Here is a 13887-nt window from a genome sequence, read left to right as displayed (position 1 = left end):
TACTATTCTGAATGAGAAATGTCAAATTCAAGGTCACCATTCAAAAAAAGTGAATTTAGTGAAGAAAGCTGAGATCAGTTCACATTCATGCAAAATTACTTCCCTGGGTTGGCACACTAATTCTGGTTCCCTTACTGACACTAAAGAAAGTGTTGAAATGAATGTTCTCCTTTTACTTTATTGGGACCATTCATGGAACAAGGGACTACTCTGTAAACATAGTTGTATCCCCTGTGAATAAAAATGGCACATTGAGACTTTTTTGCTAATATTTAATATGTTTCTTGGAAACTGTAGTGGATTTTTTTTCTCAAAACCTATGTGTGTTTTGTTTGTCTAGAAACTTTATAAAAATGCTTGGGAAATCAGTAAGCCTATTGGGTATACTTTGGATGAGAAGTACATCCCACTTGTTGGAGCTAAGCATGCAAATTACATTAATAGTGAGGTTAGTATGAATTTTCAGTTCTTTCTCTCTTCTGCTATGTGTTGTTAGAATGAACTTCACAGTTTTCACATGAATTTTTTGCAGCTTAAATATAAGGAAATATATGAGAAGCTAAAGGGCCATTACCTGGCTGGGAAGGATATTGGTGATTTCCCCGGTGTCATTCACTCACTAGCATTCCAGAAAATAAGGAGCGCGGTAAGGAGAGAAYTATTCTTGCTGTAATATTTTCCCTTTTCTATATTTTATTGTGATTCTCATATTAAAAATAATTAATGCCATGCTTAATATTATTATTATTAGTAGTAGTAGTATTTTCATATGTTTCATGAAAGGTTATTTTTTTACACGGGGTGCATAATTGAACTTGAAATGATTTAGGAGATGAAGAAGGAAGTTATTCAGTGATTAGACATATTAGAATAGAAAAAAACTACCTTCTTCTATTTAAATTTAAGACGCTGAGCAGTTGAAAGTACTGTATGACCTGGGATACTTTTGCTTTATAAAAAACTGCTAGTTTTATTTCAATTTTATATTGAAATAAAATTGTAAGAACTAGAAGTATAAATGCACAGTGGATGTTCTGTTATCATCACCACTGTACATTTAGCATGTCATTCTAAGCATAAAGTTAATATGATCCCAGATATTATCTTCATTTGCACAGGAAGATCTAACTAAAATAAATCACACTTTTTTTTTTTTTTTTTTTTTTTTTTTTTTAACCTTGGAGTCTTATAAATTTTCACACCAGCTATATTGTCTGAAAATCACTTTTGTCCTTGTAGCACCCCATTAGAATAAATGGTAGTTAATTAATAAGTTCTCTAAGTTAACATTTTCTTCTACTGAAGCCTGTGAAAGTTCAGCCATTAATTCCAGAAAGTATGCCTCAGACTATGCTATAACCTGTATCCTGTTAGAGTCAAAATTATCTTAGAGAAAAACACTATTTGTTCTTCTTGCTTTCTCTCCAATCTTTCCYTTTTAGTTGGCATACAGAAAGAATTATGAAGATACCAAAGCAAATGTCCATATCCCAAGTGACATGATGAATCATGTGCTAGCTAAAAAATGCCAATATATTCTCAGTGATCTAGAATACAGAACTTACTTTCATCAGTGGAATTGTTCACCTGAAGAAAATGATGTTATTCAAGCCAGAAAAGCCCAGGAGATTTTGAGTGATGTATGTATGAAATTTCATGTATTTCTTTGAAATTTTAATACATTTTATGTTGCTTTGTCAAAGTATTTAAATATGAAACACTTTCAAATATTTTCAAAGTATTTAAATATGAAATTACTAACCATGCTCCTAGACTGTATAGTAGATAGTAGCAAAAATTACGTTTTTCTTCAGGGCATTTTATTGATCTGGTTGTTTGGTTTGGTTTTGCTTGTAAATTCTGTAGGAAAAACAATCATTCAGGTTAACTGTGAGATGGGCTAGTCTTCTTTGTGCTTCCATATAAACTTCTAAATAATCTGTAACTACTGAATTAGCCTGGATCAGATTCAGTAGTATTCTTCTGCTTTGCAGTACCCAGTAGAGGGTACTGCAAGTAGAAAAGAAACAAATTCTACTTTCTTCAGATAGAGGGCAATTATCTTCCTAACTGATTAGTCTGTTTTCTTCCATACAGGTGGTATATAAAGATGACTTAAATTGGCTGAAGGGACTTGGATGCTATGTCTGGGATACTCCRCAAATTCTGCATGCTAAAAAATCGTATGACCTCCAGAGCCAAGTAAGCATATTATCTTCAAATAAGTAAATACTTGTAAGATTTTTTTCCATTTATTATTCACTGGGATTGACACTTGTCCCAGTTCAGAACACTCTGCACAAAATATCTCAGTGAGACATATAGGCAGGGATAATAGTGTCTTGCCTTGCTGGGAGTACTCCAAGCCTGCTACATGCTATACAATGATATGATGCAGTTTTCAGGATGCCTCAGTTCATTTTTGTTATATATTGGGTATTTCTATATCACCTGTCACCTTTAAGAATGGTCTTAACTGGGCTGTAATCATGGTGCTTCAGTTTTCCAGAACTGGTGTTCAAGGAAGCTGACAGGGAATTTTTTGATCTTTTTCATCATTAATGTTTTGTGGGGTTTTTTTGGTCTGTTTCCTTAGATAAAATATACAGCTGCAGGAAAAGAGAATTTGCAGAACTTTGGTGTTGTTACTGATACACCTCTCTATGTGACTGCAGTGCAGAGTGGTATAAATGCTAGTGAGGTGAGTCTCCACTTTTTCTCCTCATGCTTTTCCCCTTGCTCCTTCTGAGAATTGAAACAAGTTCACTAAGTCTCTCTTTCATCTTGCAGGTGAAATACAAAGCAAATTACCACAAAACTAAAGACAAGTATACAACTGTGACTGAAACAGTGGATTCTGAAAGAGTTCAAAATTTGAAACATCTTTTTAGCAATGTAAGTGTTTTAACATTTTTTGTTTCTCTTCAGTGTATGGGACTTTCATTTTGTTTTGATTATTCATTCTGTTTGAAGATAAACTCCCAGACACAGAGCTTATTAAAGCCAGTGGTAGCCTTCTGGATTGCTTGAATATGGTGAAGATGCTAGTACTGCATTTCAGATAGAGGGCATGTTTCCTGTCTGTAGTTCAAGTCTTGTCAAAGTACATGCATTAATAAATGTATTCCCTGAAGAAAATTGTACTAGAACCATGACCAGTTCTTGTATGAGGTTTAGACAAAAATAGATAAATGACCTTTTGTCACTCTTCATGTATGTTTTTAAGTCTGGTAAGAGACTATCCTAAGTAGTAAACTGGTCTCTTGCTCTCAAGTAATAGTTAAGGTGTCTAAATGAGAACAGGAGGGCTTTTGATTTATATTGTATAGAGAAGAATTTTTCAAACTCACRGAGACTTTTTATTTCCCCATAGAATCTCTACAAGGAAGCCTGGGATAAAGTGAAAGCTACTGGCTATATGTTGCCCTCTGATACAGTCTCCTTAGCACGTGCAAAAGAACTGAAGCATAATGCTAGTATAGTAAGTGAATGAAATACTTTATTTTTTCAATCAGATCATTTCAGGCAATGAAATCCTTCATGCATTGCATATACCATAGGCATCAAACAAATTCTCAAAATTATCTTCTATATTTAATTTTAAATATAATTTATGTCTGTGAATAAAGACTTTTCTGTGATAATCATTTGGATAACAGTTGGATAGTCCTTTGCTTCCTCTTTGCATTGAAGAAAAATCCACATTTTATAGTAAAAGAAACTATTTCTTGAAAATTACTGGTTAGGTTTTTTTTCTAGTCTAAATTGCACAAATGTCTAGATCACAAAAAAACACTAAATTTTATGTATTTCCTTAATTGATGCTTTACTGAGTACAGATTAATGAAAGCAAATGCTTTAATGAACTGAGGCTTTTAAGAGATCACTCTCTTCATAGATATCTTTAAATGAAAGAGCTAGAACAAAATATAAATTGTTTATTCAAGCTTTTTATTTAAAAGTCTCCCAGCATCTATTTTTATTTTTTAAAACATCATAGTTATGGTGTRATTTCTTTGCTGCTTAAAGTAAAATAGAAAACCAAAATCTTTCTCTGAGCAGCTTTCTCTGCCTCTTGAACTTAACTGAATTTTTTGCTCACTGATGAGTTCGGTTCCAAAAATACAGTTGTCTCACTAGGAGTAAGTTATTTTGTTGCCTTTCTTTGCATTTGCTTAGGTAAAATATCGGGAAGAGTATGACAAGTTTAAAGCATTGTACACATTACCCAGAGGTGTTGAAGATGATCCCAACACAGCAAGGTGCCTGAGAGTTGGAAAGCTTAATATTGATGTAAGTTTTTTTTTAATGTATGTTTTCCTCATAAAACCATACTTAGAAGAGGATGCTCAAAGAACCCACATTCATTCATTCATCCAGATATTATATTTCAATAGGCATTGGGCAGTGTTCAGTATTTGTTAAATCCTATATTACGCTTATGAATGTGTCTTTTCAGTTTTCTGACTCAACTTTTAAATCACCTGCATGACTAAACCTTTAGTATAGTATATTTGTGTGTAAAACAGAGTACTACCTAATCTATCTCCTTTTAAAACATGAGTACCATGAAAAATTGTCAAGTCATATTTTAGCAGTTATTAATTAGTATGACAGGCTGGGAGGTTCCCTATCTGCAAATTATTTTTAGAGAAAGCAAGTTGTAAGTTTTAGTCATAGCCATAATGATTGCCATTCAACAACCATTCCATGAAAATGTCAATAATTTTGCTTCAGCAAAAATTGTCAACATATGTTTATTAGCAGTGAATGCTTTGACTGTTTTCCAGTATCATTGATGTAGTGTTTTTACTCTGCAGCGCCTGTACAAGGAAGTCTATGAAAAGAATAAAGCCAAAATCCACATTATTCCAGACATGGTAGACATAATTTCTGCTAAGGACGCACAGAAGAAAGTCAGTGAAATTGATTACCGCACACATCTTCATGAGTGGATGTGTCTACCAGATCTTCAAATCAATGCCCATGTTCGAAAAGTCACTGATCAACTTAGTGATGTAAGTACACAAATCATATATTCATGGCTCAGTTTTAGAAAAGATTTTTACATTTATGCAGAGGAAATGATTTTGCAAAAACTTAGAGTGTTCTGAGGTTGGTACATGCAGGTATTAGATTATACACTAAACAGCATCTTTATTGTGAGTTGTAACACTTGGCAGTAAGTGTTCAGCTGAGATGTGGCTAAGCTTGCATAATTTCAGGGTTGTATAACATTACAGTTCTACCAGTTCAGCCATCTCTGTGTGTAAATTGTCCTTTATCATTTGGTTGCATAAGATGTGGAAACTCTGGAGGTTAGAGAGAAAATCCTGCTGATGCAAAGCTTCTGCACACTTACCCTGCATAGGTTGGCCCAAGGGTAGGTCATTGATCTATCGCTAAATCATCGCCTGTAGGCTATGCAAATACATTTTTAAAAACCATTTGGATTTTTTATTCATTGGTTAAACTGAAACACTGAAGAAAAATGATATAAGTCACTCCAAAGGAATTACTTTGATTTTCTCAAACCAAAGAAAGTCAAAATACTAGAAACTTTGCTTACTGTCGTTCGACAATTTTGTTTCACACCTTAGCAGTAAGAGATTAGTTCATAGTGGAAGTCTTACAGATTGCTKATTTGTTCTTATACCTTAGGTGGTATATAAGGATGATCTCAACTGGCTGAAAGGCATTGGCTGCTTTGTCTGGGACACTCCTGAAATTCTTCATGCCAAACATGCATATGACCTTCGCAGTGATGTGAGTCTGAGCTGGTTATGCTAGTCCTGTTTCTTAGCTTTTTTTCACAACACGGTATTAAAATGATGGATAATGTGAAAATAGTGCATATTTTTTCTATGCCAGATATAATCTGCAAAAATGTTATATATCCCTCTCTGTATGAATTCTTAATCATTTCTGCTATGCTCTAATGCCTCTGAACGAAGAATTACTGTTTTCAAGACCTCTTCTGAGCAGACATATATTTAAACATATGTTAATGCTTTCCTGAATAAACCCAGACAATATCTACTTCTTCCAGATTAATGAAGTTTAAATAATACAAATCAAGTATTTCAGTAGAGAAGGATATATAACATATATCTTTGATGTTGATTTTTATGGTATTTTTCCCCTCTCAAAATCCTATGGTCCATCCTTTGTTGAGGATTCAGCCATTAAAATGGGGGAATGGTAAGTTTGGTTTTCCAGAATATATGTCTTCTCATAAGTTCTATAATAAATGAATTTCTCTCTGCAGATTAAGTACAAATCTAAGGCAGAGAAAATGAAGAATGACTACACTGTGGTCATGGACACTCCTGTTTATGTCCAGAATGTCCTCAGTGGCAAGAATCTGAGTGAAGTAAGTGTTTGTATCACATTTCATCTAGAATTTTACATATGCTGTTACCTTAGAAGTTCCAGAAAAGTAACGTTTAATATTTTTTAATTATTTCTGTGCTGATACCTACAACTTGTTGCCTATGCCATCAATAAGATATTAGAACACAAACAACACAATCATTAAGTTGCCTAAATAGGAGAAACTGTCATATATTTTCTTTTGAAAGAAAGTCCCACAGGTATGCAAATAATATATACTATGAGAAAACATGGCTATTAGGACTCTCCCTAATTATTTTTTCCTTTTCTCAGGCTATCTATCGCAGCGAATATAGACACAATATCAAAGGCAAAATGATTCCTACTAATAAAACAGTAGATTTGGAGCGGGCAAATCATGCACACAAAATACAGAGTGAAGTAAGTATAAAAATTCTATTTCTAACAGGACACAAAAAGCAATGAACACATTTTTGTCCTGTGTAATTGATGCATGTTCCTGTTTCTGAGGATCTTTCTCTTTTTGCAAGTTCACAGACTTATCTTGTATTCAAGAAGTAAATTATTTAAAAGTTAATGTCTTCCTCTAGCTTTTCAGATAAAGAAGCTACATTTCACTGCTTTAAAATTAAAGTGAGAAGATGTTCTCATTTAATCTACAAGCATACCTAATGGTATAGACATGATTGTAAAAGGGAAATCTTTTACCAATTGTAAATAAGATATTTTCTACACAGCTATTGAGTAGTCTCAAATATTTCACATGATTGTCGTAAACTCTCTCCTTGCAGAATTTGTATCGCTGGGCTGGTTTGAATGCTCTACCTACTGGATACAAACTTCCTACAAATACCCCAAGCTTTCAGCATGCTAAACATGTCCAATACATTGGCAGTGATGTAAGTAATGTCCTTCTACGACATGATTTGCAAGGGAATATTTGGTGCTCATCAGAAATCTTGTGCGAGTATACAACTWTTTGAGACTGTTATTTCTCAAATATGAGATTGACTGTCAGAGAGCAATACAGGGGAGGGATGAGCTAGGGGCTGAGGGTGCTCATGGCAGTAAATATCCTCACCAACCAGGGTGCAGTCCTGCAGTATCTGAGCAGAGTAGGCAGAGCAGGGTGCTAATAACAGGTTGCATCAACAGTCCAAGACACGGTAGGTGAGGAACCGGGTCCAGGAGCCATCCAGGAGGTCCAGTCAGGAGCTGCAGGAGAGAGGGCCGGAGTAAGATGGGAGATAAGGATACAACATAGGTCCAAGGTATATCCAGAAGATGAGGCTAGAACGAAGATTAGAGACAAGCTACCTAAAATGTAGGTGCAAGATCCATTCAGGAAATGAGGCCGGAGACAGGGCTGCAGATGGATACACCTACAACAAAGCTCATGCACTGACTGAAGCCCCAGGTGAGGCTGGGCAGGGCAATTAAGGCCTGTTAGTTCACTCCAGGCCCTGACTTTGATTATATTTGTCTTAACAGAATTTAGATGTAACTGAATTCTACAATTATCTGAATAAATTAATATCAAGATGTAATTTTCCTCAGCTACTAATATCTTAGATACAAGAGAAATTTAAAACGGCAATTTTAGGCCGCATTCTAAAGGCAAAAATAGTGGTGATGCCCAGATATTTTAAAGACTGATACAGCTAAGTCTCACTGGAGTGTCTCTAAAAATTTGATTCTTTACACTGCATAGAATACTCCCAGAACTACAGTGTAAGTAGAATCACAAGCAAATTTAATTTTTTTATGTTTTTCTTCTATCTAAAAATTCCTTTTCCCACTTTGTAGCTGAAATATAAAGAAGCCTATGAACATATGAAAGCTAAAGGTTATACTCTGGGACCTAAAGATGTTGGGTTTGAAAATGTAAAGAAAGTGAATCAAGTCATTAATGAGGTACAGTAAATATATGTACGTATTTTCAATAATATTTCTAATGCCTAAAATAGTAGGGATGAGAATACATGGACTGGAGAGGTTGTGGGATTCCTATTGTTTGAGGCTTTTAAGAACAGGTTAGACAAACTTCTCTCAAGAATGGCAAGGGATCATTAATTCAAACTTGGAGTTGATATATATGACTTTTTGAGGTTCTTAAAAGCCCAAACTTTTAACGTTTTGCCATGAAGAACTAAATATGAAGTACTAAAGAGAAAAGTACTTAAACTCTGCTAACCCACTTGCTGTTTTAAGCTTTTATTTTTTTAACATGTAGAATGCTGTCTCTGTCAACAGAGGCTGTATCGGGCAATATACCACAAGTACAAGGACAAGATTCATACCACTCCTGACACACCAGAAATCCGTCAAGTCAGAGCTACACAGGAAGCTGTCAGTGATGTATGTGTCTTTCTAACATTTAAAAATTGAAGAGATTTAGAATATTCAGCATGATCAAACACGTGAAATGTTATTTTTTCTTTGTCTTGCAGCTCATCTACAAGTCAGATTTCTTTAAGATGCAGGGACACTTGATTCCCCTGCCATACACACCTCAGGTGTTACACTGCCGCTATGCTGTGGACATCGCAAGTGATGTAAGCAGCTTCTGTTAAGATGCGTGGTACATGAATTCAGCAGGCCTCATTCTTTTCTACTGATTCATGTTCATGTGCTAATGGAAGTAGAATTTGACTCATCATTTGCATTCTATTCTTGAGTAAAGACATTTTAACTGTGTTTATTCAGTAATCAGTCCCCAGCAGTTGGGATTGTTGATCCCAATAGTTAACTTCTGATTTATCTTCTTTTACTTGCCTTATAGAATAAATACAAAGAGGATCTAAAGTGGTTGAAGGGCTTGGGTTGCTTCCTATATGATACGCCTGACATGGTCCGTGCTCGCCAGCTGCGTAAACTTTGGGTAAGATTTTTCTTCTGAAAAGCATATATAACAACGATTGATTTACTGATGTGCATGCTAAGTATTTACAAGAAATTAAGTACATAAAAATGAATAAAGACCATGACAACATGTATTGCCATGCAACTAAGTAGTTGTTTCAATGTACTAGGAACAGAGTATGATTCTTTTCTATTGGATTGCACTGTAAAATTCTTTACTGCCAAGAACAATAACAGTTTCCTAAGTGATACTGCTTTTCTTTTTCAGTCTAATTATATATACACTGATAATGCAAAGAAGATGCGAGATAAATACAGTGTGGTATTGGATACTCCTGGATACAGGACTGTTCAAGAATTAAAAACACATTTGAGTGAAGTAAGTTCTATATTATTTTTGTCTATCTGTGTTAGTTATAATTAAAAAAAACTCAGATACTCTCACTGACTTTCATGAAATGTATGGAATGCAAAGCTGTGATTGCCAGCTGCTAAATGGGCATCTGTATCAGAAGAAATAATTCATGGATTTGTCTTTTTCTAGCTGGTTTACAGAGCTGCAGGCAAGGAGCTGAAGACAAAATATACTTCCATCCTTGATACACCTGATTTCTTAAGAGCCAAACAAGGACAAAAAATACAGAGCCAGGTGACAAATTTTTACTGAGAGAAAACATCTGGGGGATCYCTCTTAACATTCTGTTAAAGTACAGTAAAAATTTTCTAGGGTGTTTCAAAACAATACAGATTTCCTAGAGGGTACTTTTAAAAATGGCCATTCCTCATTTTCAAGTGGCTGTAAAATCTCGTGTTGACCACGTCTCTATAATGGACATGTCCCACTTTGTCTGTCTGAAGTAGAACACTAAGCCCTGTCAGTTTTGTTCAGATTCTCTGAAACTTTGATTTTCTCAGAGAAATAAACACTTTTATTCATCTGCTTTTATCTAATCTACTAATCATCACTTCTTTATTCATATAAGAGTTCTTTAACTGAGCTATTATCTACAAATTTTACGGATTTTTTAAATTCACAGAACAAAAAGATACCTGCCAGAGAGAAACAGACAATTTGAACAATTTTATTTAAAGTTAGGTCTGGATACAGAGCCCAAGGTCACTAATGCCACGTACCTATGACTTTCTGTGAGTGTGTTACTGGCATTTACAAAATATCAAGAATATTGATAGAGAAAGATAACCTAAGAGAATGTAGAAGATGAAAGAGCACATTACTTTCTTCTAGGGTAAATTGTGTAGTTATATGTGCGTTGTGAACTTACAATCATTTTTAAGGGAAAAAATTTTCAAATAAAACTTATTTGAAATGTATATTTTTGGATTCTTTTCTTCTTACTGCAGTATTTGTATGTGGAGCTTGCCACAAAAGAAAGACCCCATCACCATGCTGGTGGTCAGACTCCAGCTTTTACCCATGCTAGGCATGTAAAGGACATGGTTAGTGAGGTAAGATATTTGCTCTTTTGTTTGATATCACTATGCTGAACTGTTTGGAAGTTTTATTTCTGATTTTAATGGTAGGTTCAAGACTTAAATCTGTTTGCTGTTTGGTTTTGTGCCTCTTACGCTTAAATTCTGTGTTTTCTATGTTAGCTTGGTAAACCAATACACATCTTTATACATTTCAGTATTTTATAAGATACCTGTTTCTAAAAGCTTGTTTGCAGAATCTGAGGGATGTGGGTTACAAGATCCATAAGAACTAGGAAGAGCTAAAAATCTGGGCTTGTTTCACAGTGTTTTGATAGAAGCACTTTGCAGGAGTAACATCTTTGTGCACTCAGTGTAGCACCTTAGCGTAATGCCAGTTTAACAAATGCTTTTGAGGCTGAAGGTATAACTTTTTTTTTCCATCTTACTGTCTCGCTTTAGAAAAAGTATAAAATCCAATATGAGAAGATGAAGGACAAATACACACCTGTCCCTGACACACCAATCTTGATCAGAGCCAAGAGAGCATACCTGAATGCTAGTGATGTATGTAGCCCATGAATACTTTCGCTTACTTTTTTTTTCAGTTTCTTTACAAGAAGAAGAAAAAGATCTGTGGGGGGAAATGCATGTAAACAGCAAAATATCCCAGTGTGGGTCCTGAATGTGGTCACTCCATTTGTGTATGTATTTCAATTTGGTATTACTAAGATTAGTAAGTTTTAGATTGAGGGCACTGTAATGCTTGATTTCATTCTTTATAATTTATTTTCACTTTCTTTGGCGTGGAAGTGTGGAGATAGAACAGAAGAAAAATAGGTTCAGAACAAATTGCTTACATATGAAATCTCCAAATAGTGCAGACTAGAGTGAAATGATTGATACTGGAACCAGAATAGAATACATTAGAATATATCAGATATCTTATCTTAGATAAGTGTGAGGAATAAACTTGACTCTTAGTGGGAACTCATTCATTTTTCACTTAGAAGTAGATTAGAGGAAAAAACTTCATCTAAATTGCTGCAGTTGAGGATTTGAGGAGGAAATTATTTTTTCCTTCAAGTGTAGAATAGCGATTTATTCTTTAAGGCAATGGCTAATAGTAGTCTACTCATTAGTGAGACTTTTGCTATGTATTTCAACTTGCACATTGCCCAGGGGCCCTGGAAAAGCCTGAGAAGGCATATACTGGGCTGGTGTTTTGGCTTGTGGATTTGTCCAACTGGTGTCTTAAGAGTGGTTTTAAATTCTGTAAAGGTGTGTCCCAGTTCTTTTGCACATCTGAATTTCTCCTCTGAGAAGATTAGCCCAAGGCTATGATCTTACTGCTTTCTTCTGGACCAGGATAGGGAGGAAGGGATAAATGGTTTTTTTATGCCAAATGCAGCACTTTTTCTCTTTCGGAAAGTGACCCTGTGATATGTGGAAGTGTTTTCTTCAGTCTGAAAGTGAATATGATAAAACTTTGTTTTTGATGGGCCAACTWCTTCTCCCACAATTTTCACTGTGAGTCTCAGTCAAATTGTAATTGATTTTGGCAACTGAATCCTCTTGAAATTTCATAGGGCTTACATTAACATGTTGAAAAGTAACACATCCCTTGATATCGTTCTTAAAAGGTAGGATATGTAACTAAAACAATTCTTGACAGATAAATGTAATTTCTTCTTTTATAAATTATTTTTCTCATCAGTTGCGCTACAAAGAAACCTTTGAGAACGCAAAGGGGAAATACCACACAGTGAAAGATGCTTTGAATATTGTCTATCATCGAAAGGTCACTGATGATATTAGCAGTGTATGTATACAACATTTCTGTTCCTAATTACTGTTTGTCGTTTAATAGTCTAGAATATGCCATTTATACTACTACTCTATTTGATTATGTCAAACAATCAGAAATATATAATTAGCACTATTAATATTAAATTCTGTCCTTCTACAGAAGACACAAATGTAGATAAATCTCAATCTCATGTTTTTAGCTCTGACCTTTCAGAAAAAGGAATACTTTAAAATTGCGTGGCTGATGTGTTCTTTTCTGAAATTGTTTTATTTCAGCTTTTATCTTTCTTTTTAGGTGAAATATAAAGAAAACTACATGAGTCAGTTGGGAATCTGGAGATCTATCCCAGACCGGCCAGAGCATTCCCATCATCGTGCAGTCACAGATGCTATCAGTGATGTGAGTTCAAGTAGTTCCTGAATCGGAGATGCTGAAACCTAAGTGGAAGTCTCCAAAATATAGAAAATGTCCATATTTCTTAAGAAAATCAAGGCAATATCAATGGAATTGAAAGAGTGRTGTACACTTTTGCCTGGCAGATCTGTGAAATGACATGAGCAAATAAAGTGGCTAAAATTGCAGTTTGTCTCCTGAAATCAGTTAAGACTGTTCCATTAATTTCAATAGCAGTATTTGCTTGGATTTTTTTTTTTTGTTATCACTGTAATAAATATATGTAAAATCCGTAGTAGCATTGAAAAAAAATGTGTTAATTAGTGTGTTATTTCAGTACTGATCAGGTACCATTTGATGCCATTTAAAACTGAAACCTTTTACTTCTTTTCTAAAGGTTAAATATAAGGAAGACTTATCATGGCTTAGAGGCATCGGCTGTTATGCATGGGATACACCAGATTTTGCTCTAGCAGAAAAAAATAAGGTGCTCTACAGTGGGGTAAGTAAGACAATCTGTATTCTTGCTAAGTATTTCTTCAAAGTTTGCTTATGTTGTAATTGCATCTTTCTCTAAAGACAATCAAATTCTGGTCAAGGCATGGAAATGAATATCTCATGGTAGAACACAGAACATAACATCTAAAAATAGAAGGCTTGCTATTACTGAAATTAGAGACAGTCTACTTATTCCCTCTGTTCCTTGGAACAATATCTGTTCTGAGTAATTTTTCTAGTGATTTTAAGTCCCACTTCAAAATTATGAAGGTTTGAAGCTTCCATTGTTTTCTTAGTATGATTAAGAAACAAACTACTACTCTTTTGACCTAAACTTTTTTTGTAAATATGTTAAAGACACATATGCACTAATTCTACCATATTATTGCTGCAGATAGTTTTCACAATTCTCTATTTCTATTGCCTTACGTTTCTTAGGTAACCTTTCTTTCTTTCTTTCTTTCTTTCTTTCTTTCTTTCTTTCTTTCTTTCTTTCTTTCTTTCTTTCTTTCTTTCTTTCTTTCTTTCTTTCTTTCTTT

The 13887-nt window shown here is 34.6% G+C and overlaps 1 protein-coding gene across 12 annotated transcripts in view; it reads left to right on the top strand.

Moving 5' to 3' along the window:
- NEB (nebulin) overlaps positions 1-13887 on the top strand; it is a 61139-nt gene that overhangs the window by 9163 nt on the left and 38089 nt on the right. For all 12 annotated transcript variants that reach the window (XM_085308892.1, XM_085308877.1, XM_085308917.1 and 9 more), the window contains exons 14-37: positions 341-448; positions 533-646; positions 1443-1640; positions 2098-2202; positions 2597-2701; positions 2791-2895; positions 3374-3481; positions 4180-4293; positions 4821-5018; positions 5662-5766; positions 6269-6373; positions 6667-6774; positions 7146-7253; positions 8161-8268; positions 8608-8712; positions 8805-8909; positions 9137-9235; positions 9485-9595; positions 9761-9865; positions 10579-10683; positions 11110-11214; positions 12365-12469; positions 12752-12856; positions 13248-13352. In XM_085308892.1, the coding sequence (XP_085165018.1) occupies positions 341-448; positions 533-646; positions 1443-1640; positions 2098-2202; positions 2597-2701; positions 2791-2895; positions 3374-3481; positions 4180-4293; positions 4821-5018; positions 5662-5766; positions 6269-6373; positions 6667-6774; positions 7146-7253; positions 8161-8268; positions 8608-8712; positions 8805-8909; positions 9137-9235; positions 9485-9595; positions 9761-9865; positions 10579-10683; positions 11110-11214; positions 12365-12469; positions 12752-12856; positions 13248-13352 (2739 nt within the window). The remainder of the gene's footprint in view (positions 1-340; positions 449-532; positions 647-1442; positions 1641-2097; positions 2203-2596; positions 2702-2790; positions 2896-3373; positions 3482-4179; positions 4294-4820; positions 5019-5661; positions 5767-6268; positions 6374-6666; positions 6775-7145; positions 7254-8160; positions 8269-8607; positions 8713-8804; positions 8910-9136; positions 9236-9484; positions 9596-9760; positions 9866-10578; positions 10684-11109; positions 11215-12364; positions 12470-12751; positions 12857-13247; positions 13353-13887) is intronic.

This window comes from Rhea americana, unplaced genomic scaffold (assembly GCF_003343005.1).
Source record: "Rhea americana isolate MKP2758 unplaced genomic scaffold, rheAme1 scaffold_105, whole genome shotgun sequence".
In the NCBI taxonomy this organism is placed as follows: domain Eukaryota; kingdom Metazoa; phylum Chordata; class Aves; order Rheiformes; family Rheidae; genus Rhea; species Rhea americana.
The sequence above is the reverse complement of the archived record's forward strand: the minus strand, read 5'-3'. Positions and strand labels throughout refer to the sequence as shown.